Source organism: Ixodes scapularis, unplaced genomic scaffold, assembly GCF_016920785.2.
Source record: "Ixodes scapularis isolate PalLabHiFi unplaced genomic scaffold, ASM1692078v2 ptg000058l_1__unscaffolded, whole genome shotgun sequence".
Taxonomy (NCBI): Eukaryota; Metazoa; Arthropoda; class Arachnida; order Ixodida; family Ixodidae; genus Ixodes; species Ixodes scapularis.
In genome coordinates, this window is record NW_024609900.1 from 1,196,022 (window position 1) to 1,209,662 (window position 13,641).

Here is a 13,641-nt window from a genome sequence, read left to right on the forward strand (position 1 = left end):
AGGTCGTTCTCCTTTCCATTAGATCTTATGTATCCCATCCAGCGTACTATGTTACATGCACGACTGTATTCATTCTTGCTTAAAGGAGCTACGCAACAATTTTTGTACTCTGCGCAAATACCGCTTAAAACGGATCCCTAACGTTAATGACCTATGAAACACGCGTTCGTTTTTCACCCCACGCAATAGAAGTCCCAGAAAAAAAATTAAAGAAAAACGAGCAGCGTTCACCCCCTCAACTCGCAGCCAGAACAAGCGGCCACGTGATCTGGAGCCGATTATATGCCGCCAGTGTTGATCATAGCCACGCGCTGGGGTTGGCAAAGCGCAGGACACGCGCTGAGTTCCAGACATTGTTATGGCTCGGCTGTTGTCGTCGTTGCAGCGATTGGACACGGGTCACAACCCGAATGCTTCTCGAGCTAGCAATTGTCACGAGCCCAAGTCGAGTGCCCACGCAATGCTCGGGTCCAATCTATGAACCGCATTCAAATATCGTCACTTGGGTGTTCTGCGATCCCCGAGTTACGTCATCAAATTTTGCAAAGGAGAGATTGAATGAAAATGATCGCTTTTGTCCTTGAAATTACACCGCAACAAAGGAGTTTCTTGGCCAATGGCGTTGCGTGTGAGTATCCTTGAGTCCCAGGTGTGCCAGTAAGCTCGTGTAGAGAGAAAAACATCCCAATTGAATATCGTTGCACAGCTCCTTTAATCTGTGCCTGGATTACTGCCAGCATGAAGGTATATGTAAAAATTCTATGTCTGTCTTTTTAGGTGTTGCTACTCCGCAAATTTTAATATTGTACCACAAATACTGGAACCGCGTGCGACAACACAACGTAAAAGAATATATATATTTATGTTAATACGTTGAGCAAACATATATAACCTCGAAAAACATATCTCGAAAGAAAGGCGCATGCCTAACCAATCTTCATTTGACATGTAACTACTGGAAGTAGCTATTTTTTGGAATAGACGATCAATACAGAGTTGTAAATTAGGCATTTATTCATTAAAATTCAAGATATTTCACTATATAAATATCAGAGCAGTAGTAAAGTAACTACGCTGTAATCGCGAGCAATATAATGAAACTAAGCAAGTAACAGTTTAGACAAAACCCCGAGACTGGGGAAAAAATTAGGGACAATACAAACACAGCGAGTACGTGGGTTTAAAGGCGCCTATCGTGTCTAAACAGAAAAAAACTCACAGCCGCAATAAGATTATGTCTATGCGAACGGCATTCCAGCGGCTGATCTTTTTTTTCAGCCGGCTCTCCACCCGGATTCCCTACAATGACTCAGTCAACGACAATTTCGACTCTAATTGCGGAGGCATTAATCAAAATGCTAGTTAAATAGTTAAACCGATGGAGGTTGTCTCTATTGTGGAGTGTATTGACTGCGAATGCGCCAGCGTAATTTATGAATTAGACATTTTCTCAAACATGACACAAAGAAAAAAAAACAAAAAAAAAACGTCGGAATTGTCAATTTCTGTCAATGGGAATACAAAGTGCTCGAACTCTTTGTTCTAAGGAAAGTAATATTTTTAGCATAGCTCATGGGTACAAACTAGTTATGCCTTCATACCGCTTCATAAATATTCACTGAAGTCCGGATCCTGTCCCGCGACCTTGTCTCCGAACGCACAAGCATTGAAGACCCGATTGCATTAGCCGTGATCGCTCCAGCCTTTTGTGCCGGAAAGCTGCCAGCGTAATCTAAACTCATCGTCGATAACAACGCCGACTCAGCAAAGATTGGTCAAGAGGGAAGCGACAAGAAATTAACGGCCATCAAAAATATCGTGCATGCGCTATCAGTTCCATAATTCAGCTGTTATATAACTGTACTCCGCCTCACTAAACCCGCGCAATACAGTCAAAGTTACAGCCGTCGTAAGCGAATCAGAAGATCGAACATCGTCTGCTTTTTGCTCATGTGAGCGAACACCGCCAACGCGGACTCATGCGCCGCAGAGTGATAGTGCAGAGTGCCGTTTGATTTTCTGGTTGGCATACGAGGCTGTAGCTTTGGCGTCACTGCACGGCTTTAGTGATACAGAGTATACACCTTTCCATTGCTTATCACCCGGGCGAAAAATGCCGAGTCACTGGGCTGTGGACGCAGGCGCAGCGTACGATATTTCGCAAAGGGAGCTATTGCGCGTGCTCAGAAGGCGTTCCACAGCCCAGCAAAGAAAAATGGCAGCTCGCAGACGGCGTTTATTGGAAAGGTCTATAGATAGCGCGTCGAGCAAACACCACCTATGCTCTAATGAAAGCCTGTTAACTGTCCCCTCTTTATTAATGGAAGTCACCACACTCCGACGTTACCAACTTAGCGACTGAGCCTGACCCTGACGTCCGCGCAGTGACTGAGCACGAGTCCCAACCTAGCCATGCACAACGCTGAGCACTCCTGTTCAATCTGTGCGTTAGCCCGGTTGTAGTATGATGGTGTCAAAATTCAAATGTGCAAGCCCTGGTGTTTCCATGCGCGTAGCATCCATTAAGGCTGCGGTCGCACCGCGGCCATCTTGAAGGGCAAGAGAAGAGTTTTTAATTTATTAAAAGCAACGTATAAAAAATGAATCAAAAGTTGCTACGCAAACATCTTTCCACTGTTCTTGGGCATTTGAGGAAGCAATGTAATAGTCATAGCTAAATTATTTAATTAAATAATTAGCGACAAATTATTGCTACGGAGTTCAAAGTTTCCTCCTCTAATATTAACGTTAGGAGGGCGATAATTTTACACTACACACAAGCATGACCGCTGAAGGCAAAAGTGGTTATCCGATTGGCGAGTTTGCTTTGCCTTTTATTTTTACAGAGCTCTCGAATAAAAGCGTTGCTTCATCGTGTGGCGGCCATGTTTGTGGGCACTGACTCAGCAAGTGAATAGACTATTGTGTCGAGGTGGCCTAGATCAAGCTACCTCTAAACCACTTTTGTTTATCTTTACGATTATCTTTCGCCCTGAGATAAATACAAAGAAGCCTTCGTTCCTCTCCTCTCGGCCAGCACGAAGAGAGAAAGGGTGACAGATCCATTTACTCTCGATCCCGTATTTCTGCAAAACGTCCATTGAAAATTGGTGAAAACGTCTTTGCGCACGAACATTCTGTGCCCTTCAGCTTTGTCACCATGACCAAGACTTTGCAATGTTTTTCCACAGGTTCCCAGCTGAGCCGTACCTTGGCAAAACACTCAGCGGTTTGATCATTTCCATAAACGTAGGCAACTTCAGTGCCACGTACCTCAGCAACCAAGATGTATCTCGCAAAGTTCCCCGGGAATCATATTTAACAGTTACCAGGGTACATGTTTTAAGAATTTTCAGACGTCTGAGGCGTTCTCTGTAGGTTCCCAGCGGAGGCGCACTTCGCCAAAAAATGCGCGGTTCACTGCTTCGGGGAGAGATCTTGTCAAAGGAGCCTACTTCAGCGCTACGTATCTCGGCAACCAAGACGTATCTCGCAAAGTTCTCCGGGAATCATATTGAACAGTTACCAGGGTACATGTTTTAAGGATTTTCAGACGTCTGAGGCGTTCTCTGTAGGTTCCCAGCGTAGGCGCGCTTCGCCGAAAAATGCGCGGTTCACTGCTTCGGGGAGAGATGTTGTCAAAGGAGCCTACTTCAGCGCTACGTATCTCGGCAACCAAGACGTATCTCGCAAAGTTCTCCGGGAATCATATTGAACAGTTACCAGGGTACATGTTTTAAGGATTTTCAGACGTCTGAGGCGTTCTCTGTAGGTTCCCAGCGTAGGCGCGCTTCGCCGAAAAATGCGCGGTTCACTGCTTCGGGGAGAGATCTTGTCAAAGGAGCCTACTTCAGCGCTGCGTATCTCGGCAACCAAGACGTATCTCGCAAAGTTCTCCGGGAATCATATTGAACAGTTACCAGGGTACATGTTTTAAGGATTTTCAGACGTCTGAGGCGTTCTCTGTAGGTTCCCAGCGGAGGCGCACTTCGCCAAAAAATGCGCGGTTCACTGCTTCGGGGAGAGATCTTGTCAAAGGAGCCTACTTCAGCGCTACGTATCTCGGCAACCAAAACGTATCTCGCAAAGTTCCCCGGGAATCATATTGAACCGTTACCAGGGTACATGTTTTAAGGATTTTCAGATGTCTGAGGCGTTCTCTGTAGGTTCCCAGCGGACGCGCACTTCGCCAAAAAATGCGCGGTTCGCTGCTTCGGGGAGAGATCTTGTCAAAGGAGCCTACTTCAGTGCTGCGTATCTCGGCAACCAAGACGTATCTCGCAAAGTTCCCCGGGAATCATATTGAACAGTTACCAGGGTACATGTTTTAAGAACTTTCAAACGTCTGAGGTGTTTTCTGTAGGTTCCCAGCAAAGGCGCACATCGCCAAAAAGTGCGCCTTTGCTGACGAGTGTAAAGTAGTCTTTCCCGCAGCACTCCTCTTCTTGTTGGAAAGATGCCTTTACGCGGCGGAAGCTACAGGTGTAATTAATTATCTCGCTGGGAACCTGGGATAATTAATATACATGAAAACTGCTTGAATATTTCGATAGCATAAATCTTCTAGAATATATACCTGCGGGAACTTATTGAAATATTGAGGGGTTGCTTTATTAACTCACTGAACGTGAAAAATAAAGCGAGATTTCAATGGCAGTCTATGGGGGAAATCACTCTTATTTCCTGGGAACCTAGAGAAAGAGTGACGAAGTGGTGAAAATTTTCCTGAAGTTATCAATCACAATGATCTCAATAATTCCGGGGGAACTTTGCGTGATTTTATTCGGATCGCTAGATCCGACTGTTTTTCAGCGATATTGCACACCTACCAAGAGAGGGCGCAAGTAGATCGTGTCCCAGAATCTTGGGGTTTTCTGCGGCGAGGCGTGCTCTTCAAGAACAACTTCGGAACCAGCAACCCTGCCTGGCTGCTCGTTGTTCCTGCCAGCCTGCGAGATGAAATCTTTCAAGCATGCCACGACGACCAGACGGCTGGGCACCTTGGAATAGCAGGACGCTCGCCCGGATTCGTGAAAATTACTATTGGCCGAGACTCCCGAAAACCGTCCATTTGTGTACATGGTCGTGCCATGAGTGCCAGCGACGTAAGAAGCTTCCGACGAAGCCAGCAGGACTCCTGCAGACGATATCTGCTTCGACTACGCGCTTCCAGCAGGTTGGAATGGATTTACTTGGACCGTTCCCACATCGACGCAAAGAAACCGTTGGATTATCGTCGCGACCGATTATCTTACACGATACGCCGAGACGAAAGCCCTTCCGTCGGGAACAGCGGTGGAAGTTACCAAGTTTTTCGTCGAATCTATTCTCCTTCGACATGGCGCCCCCGAAGTCTTGATAACCGACCGAGGGTCATCGTTGTTGGCTCAGCTCACGCAAGAGATCCTTTGGCTCAGCTACACCAACCACCGTCGGACCACCGCGTACCATCCGCAGACCAACGGGCTAACGGAACGGCTCAACAAGACGATCGCCGACATGATCTCCATGTACGTCGACGTAGAGCGCAAAACGTGGGACGTGCACACACGCCTTCCTCCGCGACGACACCGTCCGCAGGCCTTTTCAGCCGCCTTACAACGGACCCTGCCGGGTTACCCGTCGCGACGAGAAAGATTTCACTCTACACGTAAACGGGAAGGACATCCTAGTTTCTATCGACCGGCTGAAGCCAGCTGTAGTAATCTCCTCTACACGGCGGTACGAAAGGAGAGGACGCTAACAGCACTCACATGATGTGGCCGGGTAGGAAGCCGCGGCCCCGCGCGTTCGGGGCTTACGAAGAATGAGACAAAGACATGTTGCCTGCTGGGTGTCCCGTAGTTCTCTGACGTCGCTAACGGACGGCGGCTCTTTTATTAACATATGTCACGTGACATCATAGATGCATAAACACACATAACAACAAGATAAGACAACCCGTTAAACTCGCCATCAAAGCATACTAAACAGAACACACGTTGCGCCATCTGGTGGCCAAATCACTTATCACAGATCACTACACACTTCCCTCCTTAAAATTTTTAAAAAGAAACGGAGGGAAACAAAGCACAAAACACAATTCGAATTTCACCACAATAAAGACAACGCTCTCCCCTTGTCTGTTAAAAAAATTGTAACATATGGAACCGGGTATCGGCTCACAGCGGCGTTCCTCGCAATGAGACGGCAGATCGTCTGGTCGACGCTGAGCAGTACCGTAGCTCTTTTCATCCATGTCACCACAGTATGACAAAAACCATAGACAGTTTCTACATCAGATACAAACACAGTCTCCGATTCCCTATAGCCTACCTCGAGTTGCTACAGATTTGGACTGAAGTTTGTTTGCCTTTGTTTTCCTGTTTTGATGTCCATGACACGGGTATAGTGTATGTTAGTAATTGTTAGTGGTTAGGTGTTGTCAAGAGTTGGTGTTTGTCATGGACATCTTTTTACCTTGGCCAAGGATACCTAAAGCATTTTCATTATTACATGCTATGACATAGTGCTATGTAAGGATGCAAAACAAAGACTCATTGAAGACATTTGGAGGAATATAAGAAACACATGGAAAGACATTTCCAAAAACAAGCTCTTGGACCTGAAGTCTACACTCCACACGGGAACTCCAAACAGTCTCCAAAACAACAACTATGCGTTAAACAATGTCGATAAATGAATTCTGTTCACTTTCCATATTTGAGTCACCTGAAGAAATGAAAGACATGACATAGTCTTTCAACTTTGCTGGGAGACGTTTCTTTCGTTGTGGTCGTAGGGGAGTACTAGTAGCCAATGGGGTTGCCAAAGTCACTGACGGCTGGGATACGAAAAAAAAATCACGGCTTGAAGGGTCGCACTGCACAACCACTGGGTCACAGGGTACCTCCACCTGCTGGGGAGCCCCACTTGGTTCGCCAGGACTTGGTTCCTCTGGAAAAGCAGGCTGCACGGAATCCCCGAGCGCAGCCGGAGGCTCGGTGTCGGGCCACCAGGAACATCCAGGTTGCCCAGGCGTCGGCCCAGACTCGCCAGCCAGTGGAGATTGAGGAGGCCCAGGGTCAAAAGCACCGGGGACGAGCAGTGGCCCAGGATCAGGAACTGTATGACTTTCAGGTATACTGTGTGGAATACTATCATTTTGATCTATATATGGTGCGAGGACATTTGGAAGTGGAAGTGAAGGAATACTATTGGAGAGTTCACGAAAATCTTCCTCGTCCGAGTAGATGTCGGAATCTCCCTCACGAGGCCGTGCAGACGCCTTCGTCAATTTACTGGCATTCCAGGTCCTTCCATCATCGAGCCTGTACGTGGCTGATCCCAGCTGTGCTTCAACCCTTTTCGACTGTGTATACCTTGATTGAAGTTTGCCACAATGTGTGGGCTTGAACACGCGCACGGCTTGACCGGCGGAGAACTGTGGCCGTTTGGCAGCCTTCCGGTGATCCCAATATGACTTCATGTTTTGTTGATAACTTTGAACCCTCTCGGGAAGAAGAGCACGTTGTTGTAAAACGAAATCAGGAACCTGCCTTGTAGGCATCCCTTGGAGGTTTAGTTTAGACCGGTGGATCCGGCCATGCAATAAAAGTGAAGGGGCAAACCCCGTCGCAGGATGTACCGTACGGCGGTACGCTTCGAGATGGTCTCGAACAGCGTCTATAAGAGGACGGCCTTGAACTATAGCTGCCTGAAGGCACGTCTTGAGAACACGGTTAAATCTCTCCACCTGACCGTTACATTGTGGATGATACAAGGACGTTTTCAAATGTTTTATGCCATTTTCACGAAGGAAGTCTTGAAATTCTTTGGACATAAACTGTACCCCGTTGTCTGTAACAAGCTCACAGGGAAGTCCTTCATGAGCAAACACATTTCTCAAAAAGGAAATGACAGTTGAAGACGTTACTGCTGCGGCAGATTGCACCTCAGGCCACTTCGAATGATAATCTATCAAGACAATGAAAAACCGTTGACTCTGTGGCGCCCTGTCGATAGGGCCTACGATATCGACAGCAAGTTTTTCCCAAGGCTGGTCGGGGAACTTTATGGGCTGCAACGGAGCGGGTGCGGCCTTTACAGGTTTATCAGTCGAATAACACACCGTACAATTTTCCACTTTTGTTTTGATCTCCTGGTTCATGCGGGGCCACCAATAGTGTTCACGTATGAGGCTTGTTGTTCGTGATATTCCTTGGTGTGTCTCGTGTGCAAGATGGATGATGTTGTCACGGAGTGTTGATGGCGGCACGAGCCTTTCTCCACGATACAAGATACCTTCATACAGTGAAAGTTGCTCACGCACTTGAAACAACGGTCGCAAGTCGGTGTGGATGTCATTACCCTCCGGCCAGGACGTGGTAGTGTATCGGATTACAGATGGAAGGATAGTGTCATTAGCCGTAGCCTGTTGAAATGCGAGTTTGGACATGGGGACTGTGATAAGAGAAACGACCTCCTCGGTAAATTCCATACCATTCTCCGTGTCGTTAACGGGTAGCCGTGAAAAAGCATCGGCAACCAGGTTCGCAGATCCCTTCTGATATTCAATAGTGAAATTATAATTCAGCAGTCTGGCTGTCCACCGGGTGATCCTCAAAGGGCGGATCCCAGACCCCTTGCTAGAAAGCAGGGCGACTAGAGCTTGGTGGTCTGTTCGTATCACAAAGGACCGACCCCACAGATACACATGCCACCTCTCACAGGCTTACAAACAGGCCAGCGCCTCCTTTTCACCTGTTGAATACCTCCGCTCGGCATCAGTCAACGAGCGCGAAGCGAAAGCGACAGGACGCAGTTGACTTCCGTACTGTTGTTGTAACACAGCCCCAAGACCATAGTTACATGCATCCGTAGCCAAAACGATAGGAAGTGTTGGATCAAACATCGACAAAATCGGAGCACTTTTTATGGAAGCCTTTACATTTTGGAAACTGGCCTCGGCTTCCGGGGACCAGTGAAAGCGAACTCCTTTACGGAGAAGACGACGCATGGGCTCTACGACAGTTGAGCAATGAGGGATAAATTTACTGTAATATTCAACAAGTCCCAGAAATGCTTTCAGCTTTGCTGGTTCGGTAGGGGTTTCAAAATTTAGGACTGCATCTACCTTAGCGGAAAGGGGTGCTAGTCCTTCCGCGGAAAGATGGTGTCCCAGAAACGAAAGTTCTGTAACTCGAAAAACACCTTTACGAATTAGCTTCATCCCGGCTCGGGAGATACAAGAGAGGACCTGACGCAGATTCTCGTCGTGTTCTGCCTGCGTAGCACCGTAGACTATTATATCATCAAGGTAAAACTGGACTCCTTTGGAATCCTTCAGGATTTTGACATGATGTTTTGAAACGCTGCAGGTGCCGAAGCCAACCCGAAACAAAGCGCTTGAATCTGAACAGTCCCTCATGCGTGATAAAAGCAGTGAAATCACGACTCACCGGGTCGAGACGAACTTGGTGGTAAGCGGACGCCAGGTCCAGCTTGGAGAAGCAACTGGCACCACGCAAGGAACCCAGTAGTTCATCGATGTGGGGTAGCGGGAAAGAATCGATGACTACCGCTTGATTTGGCGTACGGAGGTCAACACACATCCGGATACGTCCGTCAGTCCGCCGAACGACGACGATAGGTGAAACCCACTCGGAGGCATCCACTCTCTCGATCACACCTTCTCTCTCCAGTCTGAAAATCTCTTCCGAGACAGTATCCCTCAGGGTCATCGGAAGACGGCGCAGCTTGGACTGTACCGGTGGCACGTTGCAACGCTGCTTGATAGTATGGGTGGAATTCTTGACCAAACCCAAACCTGGACTAAAGAGATGTTCAAATTCTTCGAAGCCTTTGGGCAACTTGGACTGATCTGGAAGGAAAGGACTTGAAACTTGAGATGCATTTGTATTTTCATGATGTAGCAGTTGTGCTGTGATTTCATGGCTTGTATTCTCAGGACTTGTGTTTTCAGGAAGATGTGGTTGATGGAGCCCATGGCTCTCAGGATGGCGTCGCGGAATCGCGGCTGTCGACGAATCGTGGTCAAAGTCCGCGGGAACTTTCGGAGTGGTCTCTTCCGAGACCGATGACGATGTAGACACGTTGGCACCCGAAGGTACAAAAGAAGATGACCGGGACCTTGCATCTCTGGATCCGGCCGGTTGGCGGTTTCGGCAGGACGTGATGGTAAACGGCCGTCGCTGCAGGGGGACCGCCGACTTCACATACTGCCGTGGAACTCCTCCTCCCTGAGCTGCATCAACATGCGAAATAACATAATCATTTTCATCTCCTGATAATCTCATGCGCAACGCTCGGACGGCGTCGACGCCAAGTAGCGATCGTCCAGTCCGGGTGACAAAAAACTCCAACGGTGCATAACGATCCTTAAAAACAACTTGAGCGGTGAAGCATCCAAGCACAGGGATAGTGTCTTGCATGTAGTGAACAAGAGTTTTCGAGGGCGGACATAGTAGAATCTCGGAACTCCGTTGTACTTCATTAAACTTTCGTTCATTCAGAATGGACACAAAAGAGCCAGTGTCGACAAGGAGACGAAGAGGGGTTGTATTTACCTTGATGTCGGCCATGAAGGCATCCCGACGATAAACACCTCTTGCTGCTTGCTCGGCCGACTCAACGGGGACGCTCGGCAGCATCTCCGGCACCAGGGATGGCCCAACAATGTTCACAGGATCGTTACCTCCTGACGGCACATTCCGTGAAAACGGTCGGGCAGCGAAGTAACGGCCGGAGCCTTGGCCACGGCTCGGGAACGACGTTCGCCGCGGGTCACTGACGAAGGCCGCCGACGGTGGGCGGCGACTCTGACAAACCACCGCAAAGTGGCCCGTCTTTCCACACAAAAAACATGCCACACCAGACGCTGGACACTCGTTGCGGTTGTGGCCGCGTCGACCACAGAAGTTGCAGGGAACACCGACTCCTTCATCTCCGTGCCTTGAAGGAGGAGGGTAGCGCAGACGCTGGGGTGGGTGGTGTTGTAAAGTCCGGGGCACGTGACTGGAAGTGACGCCGGACCGGCCATCTTGCCACCGACTTCGGGAAGGAGCCGGCCATGGACCTCCATCTTGGACGTCCGGCGTTCCAATGGGCACGTGCGCAAAGACGCGCTCAACGGCTGCCGGCGCCGCACCGCTAGCACTGGGAGCTCGCAGGTGGAAGCTTTCTGTGGTGCGCGCAAGATGCTCGTACTGCAGCGCGAGCTGAACGACACGGGTTAAAGTGGGTACCCCCGTCCCCACACACTCTCGAAGGATGCGGTCTTGGACCCGCTTAGAGTCCAACCCCTCCAAAAAGACCTCAGCAAGCCTATCTTCCAAAGCGTCTCCATAAGAACAAAAAGACCCTTGGCGTCGCAGAGCGGTCAAGTACTCCGAGACGGTTTCTCCCGGGCGTTGGACGCGAGCGCGAAGCTTTTGGCGTTCCAGCGCGATACACCCAGAAAACTCAAAGTGCTTCTCGATAGCACTCAAAAAGACTTCAAAAACATCGCCTTCCTCGGAAGCGGGAGTCTCATCGAGCTGAAAAGCGTCAACAATTCTCTGGCCCTCAGCCCCAAGCATGGAAAACAAGATCGCCTTTTTTCGACTAGGTGCAACACTGTCCAAGCCGGACGCCTCAAGGAACACCAAGAAAGCACGTTTCCACGCGGGCCATGCACGCTCGGGCTTGCCCGGAAAGTCGGGCGGTGATGGAACCGGCGCGAGCGCTGACGTGCCGGCAGCTATAGGAGGCTGTGTTCCATTATCCATTATATATATGTTGTAGAAGGTTGTAGGAAACGATGCAAAAACAGTGCAAACTCACATCTTACGTTGTCACGAGACGCATGCTGAAGGGAAGCAGCTGTCAGGGCCTATTCTGACTAGCCATGGAACGTGTTCCAAGTGAAACGAAATGGATCGAAGAAGAAAAAAAAATCGCGTCGGCTCTCACGGCCAGTGCACCGAGACGCGGAGAGAACTACGGTTAACCACCTCGTCGCCAAAATTTGTAGTAATCTCCTCTACACGGCGGTACGAAAGGAGAGGACGCTAACAGCACTCACATGATGTGGCCGGGTAGGAAGCCGCGGCCCCGCGCGTTCGGGGCTTACGAAGAATGAGACAAAGACATGTTGCCTGCTGGGTGTCCCGTAGTTCTCTGACGTCGCTAACGGACGGCGGCTCTTTTATTAACATATGTCACGTGACATCATAGATGCATAAACACACATAACAACAAGATAAGACAACCCGATAAACTCACCATCAAAGCATACTAAACAGAACACACGTTGCGCCATCTGGTGGCAAAATCACTTATCACAGATCACTACACCAGCATATATCCTTTCGGACGAATAAAAAAACCCGAGTGCATCCTGAAGCGTCCAGCCACAACCCCCGACACCGCAGCCCGCGCCAGTTACTACACGTTGTGGACGTCAAATACGCTTCCCGGATTTTTACAAGCCCTGGGGGCTCTCCACTCCGCGAGGGGGTTATGTGGCGACGCACAATCACCAACATTTTGGCGCACTACAACCTCGTCGTCGTCTGCTTCGGGGCAGCACGGCCGCGCGCGACACAGGCACGCGGGGCAAAGGAACGTCCGTCGACCGCCGCCGCCGAGGCAATAAAACCGCCGTTCCTTTTTCTATGTTGGGATTCGCTCGTCACCACGACACAGCACGACACGTCACGTTCGCCTACAATATACCGCAGCTCAAGATACAACCGGGTTTACAGCATTCGAGCTGGTGCATGGCACAAAAGTGACGACCATGCTGGACACGATGCTGCCCCATGAGCCAGTGGATGACGGATGCGACGATGCCCATGCAGTCAAGCGTGTTTTACATGTAGCGGTTTTGGCCCTAGAGCGGCGCGATTTCTGCCGTCGCGGCGCTCTGCCTAGCAGCAGCGGTTGAGCGGCACGAGCTCCGCGACGGCAGAAATCGAGCCGCTCTAGGGCCAAAATCGCTGCATGTGAAACACGTGTAGTTATTATGTTTACGGCCGTCTTTCATTCAGAGATGGCACCACCTACAATGCGCCGATTGCACGTGTCACGTGTTGTATAAAACCACGGGCCGCGTGGCGGCAAGACATGATTCGGCCACCAAAAATATGATAAATAAATCTGCTCGAGGCGCTCGCCTCAGATCTGCCCTCGTCACCGTCAAGATCGGTTGCCTGTCGTCTCGTTCTCCAGCAGTCAACCATGTACTGCGGCCGCAAGCGCGAGTGGGTCCTCAACAGCGTCGTGACGTTCCTCCTTCACGAATGGGCAAACGAGCAGGCGGCCCCGACCTCTGCTGGTTTTGTGGACGTCGCAACCATGCGCGTAACGTCTGTCCGGCACTCCACGCCCAGTGCTTCCGTTGCTTGAAGATGGGCCACTTCGCCGCTGTTTGTAGGAGTCGCCAACCACCGTCAGATTCCTTCGTATATGATCAACGACAAGCGTCCCTTCCATCCCGGGGCCACGCCCATGGACGTCAACACGGCCCTTCACCTCCGTGGAGATCCGGCCCAGTCACGGTTGGAGTGCACGGCGACTGCGACTACCAGTATAACGTCACGTCCGTCGACGACTCCCCTGTGCGGACCTTGGAGGGACCTGTAGTCGACCGAAGCCGAC

General features: G+C 49.8%; 1 protein-coding gene across 1 annotated transcript; it reads right to left on the minus strand.

Annotated features, from left to right (window-relative positions):
* Positions 1-9,916: 9,916 nt before the first annotated feature.
* LOC120843306 lies at positions 9,917-11,768 on the minus strand. The gene is made up of 2 exons (XM_040214629.2): positions 10,569-11,768; positions 9,917-10,246 (listed from the first exon to the last, which is right to left on the minus strand). The coding sequence occupies exons 1-2, from the start codon at positions 11,766-11,768 to the stop codon at positions 10,214-10,216; spliced, it is 1,233 nt and encodes a 410-aa protein (XP_040070563.1). The 3' UTR covers positions 9,917-10,213.
* Positions 11,769-13,641: the final 1,873 nt, after the last annotated feature.

Coding starts and splice junctions, on each gene's coding strand:
- LOC120843306 (XM_040214629.2), bottom strand. CDS start 11,768: ATGGATAATGGAACACAGCCTCCTATAGCTGCCGGCACGTCAGCGCTC. Junction 10,247..10,568: donor CCTTCATGGCCGACATCAAG/GTAAATACAACC, acceptor ATGTTGATGCAG/CTCAGGGAGGAGGAGTTCCA.